Genomic DNA, 3,912 nt, shown 5'->3' on the forward strand with positions numbered 1-3,912 from the left:
GATGGTTTCTTAGCGATCCAAACAGCTTTGTCTCAGAGAGACGATCCGAGAGAACGCTCCAGGAATCAGGTGCCTTATTTTCCATATTTACCAACTTTTACTCACGATTACCACAAATGAGGTAAATCATGCATTTTTCCAACATGGATTTTGTCGAAAGATTCAAATTCAAAGAAATTGATTAAATTTTGATATCATCAATAATCACCAAGCGTCTCCAAGAAATGAAGGATAATTAATGGATTAGTTGGTTGGAAAAGCAGCACTTTTATCATGCTGTTTTAGACACGGTTTGAGACCGATTCACCACCGACACTGCTTTTTTTTTCTCGGTTTTCTCTTTAGAATTGCATTGTTTACTCGCTCTCATTCCAAACTCGTTTGATCTGTGAAACACAGAATGAGATGTTTAACCGAAGCTTTCCACACAACGAAAGTGGACTGTTATGTATCCTGCCAAGCTCCAAATTGGAAATATAGCGCACGAGTCGACTGGTTTTGTACGATTGTACGCTTTTGTTTGTCCTCTTTGGGAATTGGACGCATAAATCACAGTCCACTTGCTTTTTGTGGAAAGGAGAAACTTAAGACATTCCGCCTCAAATTCCCTGTTGGCTTTCATGGAAGAATGAAAATAATGCTCGTCTGGAACAAGAAGATCTGTAGGTTTTTTTTGGGGTGAACTATTCCTAAAATGGTGCAATCCTGCGGGTTCTGGAAACCAGAGAGAAATGCATTCAATTCGTTGAAGCTCTGAACTTTTCCAAACAGCCTTGGAAATCGTGGACAAATCTGGTCGGTGGTGAATCACGGTTTGGATCTCTTAAAAACCCATCGAGACTTGCCAAAACACAGAAAGCGTTCATGTCACCGACACACCTCACATGATTTCTATTTTTCTAGAGAAACGTGAAAAGCTCAAGACACTAATGTATAACTAGCGTTCTTTCAGTTTTAACCTAGTCTCATTTGTGTTGATCTCTCTTTTCCCTCGAACGTCCATTACACATGTATTTTGTGCATTGTATGTAGTAAATGAGATGTTTTGGAAAAATCACAAATAAACAGCTGTATATACTGATGCATAACCTGTGACTGTCTATGAGTACAGCATTCAGACAGAAGAGACAGAATTCAAGATTAAAGATCTAACTGAATGAAGATCTATTACCAGTTCTATGATTTTATATTGAGTAATATTAATATAAATATAGTAATAAAAATTTAACAATACACTCAAGGCACTACAAAATGGTAAAAGACTATATGTGACCCTGGAGCACAAAACCAGTCATAATTGAAGAAACCCCATTTATACATCAGCTGAAAGCTGAATAAATAAGCTTTCATTGATGTAAGGTTTGTTAGGATCGGACAATATTTGAAAATCTGGAATCTGAGGGTGCAAAAAAATCTAAATATTGAGAAAATCATCTTTAAAGTTGTCCAAATGAAGTTCTTAGCAATGCATATTACTAATCAAACATTAAGTTTTGATATATTTACAGTAGGAAATTTACAAAGTATCTTCATGGAACATGATCTTTACTTAATATCCTAATGATTTTTGGCATGAAAGAGAAATGTATAATTGTGACCCATACAATGTATTGCTGGCTATTGCTACAAATATCCCCCAGCGACTCAACACTGCTTTTGTGCTGCAGGGTCACATATATCTTGCATGATGCAATAAATGATGCATCCTATGAAACACTGCAAATGAATGTAATAAGAAACAATGGTATAATATAGTCATGTAATATCTAAATATATGCTGGTTTTATGGGAAACTGACTCGATTATGTCTTTTGCAATATTTTATGGGAGTTGAATAAGAATGCAAATGGAGGTTTTTTCCAGGTAAAGCTCTTTGATTTCACTTTGGTCATAATTCATTAGTTCTTCATCAGGAATTGAGCTGTTAAACACAGGACTTGTATTTTCTACCAAATAAATATCATTATCCGTGCACTCGAATGCTGTTTCAGACGAGTGGAAAGTTTATTTTATTGCGCTTTATCTACTTGCGTCTGTAAATGTCAATTACAGTCCATATTTCTAAACGCTTTTTTCTTCAGCAGCACTTAAAACGCCAAACGCAGCAGTTTTATTCAGATCTATATTCTGAAGGCTTTTACTCAAGGGTTTGTTCATATTTAATTTGCCTGATTTTATATAGTGTTTTATTCCCAGAAACATGGTAAAAAAAAAAGTTATGGGGTGATTAAAACCTTTAATTCTAATGTGTCAACAAAAATAATTTTATGATTTATGTTCTGGAATTTTATGCAAATGAGTGTAGATTTAATAAGATAATGTCTCATTTGCATATTTAAACACACCATTTCATAAAACTTGTACATATTTTCATCTCAGAAGTATTTTTCTTTATTTAGCAGAGAAAGCGTAGATGTTTCAGCTGGTTCTAGACGGCGTGCAGAAGAGAGACGTTAGATCTACTGAGAAATGTCATGTTATTTCTATAGTGAAGTGTAAATCAGAAATACTCAAGCTTTTGAATGAATGGATGGGATTTTAATATAAAAGCAGGATATGCCTTATATGTCACACTTATGCGTATATGATACTATTTTGTAATTATCAGTATTTTCAAATGAATTGGCATAAATCAACATCTCGGGGAAAATGTTACGGGGTTTCAAATCAAAATATGGCTTTTTGTTATGAGCCGGGACGTCGATTTCATGCATGTGCACTGTAGAGGACACCAGGACTTAAAGCATGTTTATTACGCATTTTGGGAGACACAACAAATGCATAGGGAAAGAAATTATATTTCAATAATCCAAGCAATCAAGAAATGATCTAACGCCAGCAGTGTCCGTGTGCCGTTCCTCCCGCGCTGCAGGGGGCGCTGCTGTGTGTTTGACGGCGGAAGCGCTCTGCTGCTGCTGCTGCTGCTGCTGTTGTTGTTTGTTTCTTAGGCTCATTGCGGATGCGAGTCATGGAGTAAAGTTCTCCTGATTAAAGCCATCAGAGATCGTTAAATTCACCGCGGACACACGGACACACCATGTTTAAGGGCTGGAGCTCATGGATGGGCGCTGAGTCCGAGGATGAAGAGAAAACGGACAAACGGGAGAAAAACATCAACACGGAGCCTGAAGAAACCCAGCAGGCCGCAGGACTCAGCGGTGACAGATACACTGCACATCATCTTATAATCACTAGATGTGGCCCTGGAGCACAAAACCAGTCTCAGGAGAGGAAAAGCGGAATAAACCAGCTCTCCACTGATGTGTGGTTTGTTAGGATAGCACGACGTTTGGCTGAGATACAGCCACAAATAACCTAAATATTGAGAAAATCATCTTTAAAGTTGTTCAAATGAAGTTCTTAGCAATGCATATTACTAATCAAACATTAAGTTTTAGGTACGGAATTTACTAAATATCTTCATGGAACATGATCTTTACTTAATATCCTAATGATATGTTGTGATCTGTGACTCGTGCAGTGTTTACAAATATAGCTGAACGCTGCGTTTGTGCTGCAGGGACACACACACACACACACACACACACACACACACTAATATATGAGCTGGTAATATCATGCAGCAGGGTCGAGCTGCTGCGGGTTTTGTGAGGGTTATGATAGCTACATGATGTGATTGACAGACAGACACTGCTTTAGGACACGCATCATGAGAGTGGCATGTGTTTATATGGTGTATGCATCTACTTAGAGTACACTGAAAAGTAAGATCTTTAATGTTTTTTTTCTTCTTTTGCTGTATTTTTGATCAAATAAATGCAGAAGAGACTTCTTTAAAAAACATTAAAAATCTTACGGTTCAAATTTCAAAAATGTTTGGCCTGTAGTGTATTATTATTGTGTGTGTGTTTGTGTGTGAGAGAGTGTTTGTGTGTGTGTGTGTGAGAGAGA

The 3,912-nt window shown here is 37.0% G+C and overlaps 1 protein-coding gene across 1 annotated transcript in view; it reads left to right on the forward strand.

Moving 5' to 3' along the window:
- The first annotated feature begins 2,835 nt into the window (after positions 1-2,835).
- syap1 (synapse associated protein 1) overlaps positions 2,836-3,912 on the forward strand; it is an 11,932-nt gene continuing 10,855 nt past the window's right edge. The window contains exon 1 of the mRNA XM_016250541.1: positions 2,836-3,158. Within this exon, the coding sequence (XP_016106027.1) occupies positions 3,038-3,158 (121 nt within the window). The 5' untranslated portion in view covers positions 2,836-3,037. The remainder of the gene's footprint in view (positions 3,159-3,912) is intronic.

Source organism: Sinocyclocheilus grahami, unplaced genomic scaffold, assembly GCF_001515645.1.
Source record: "Sinocyclocheilus grahami isolate Dianchi unplaced genomic scaffold, SAMN03320097.WGS_v1.1 scaffold993.1, whole genome shotgun sequence".
Taxonomy (NCBI): Eukaryota; Metazoa; Chordata; class Actinopteri; order Cypriniformes; family Cyprinidae; genus Sinocyclocheilus; species Sinocyclocheilus grahami.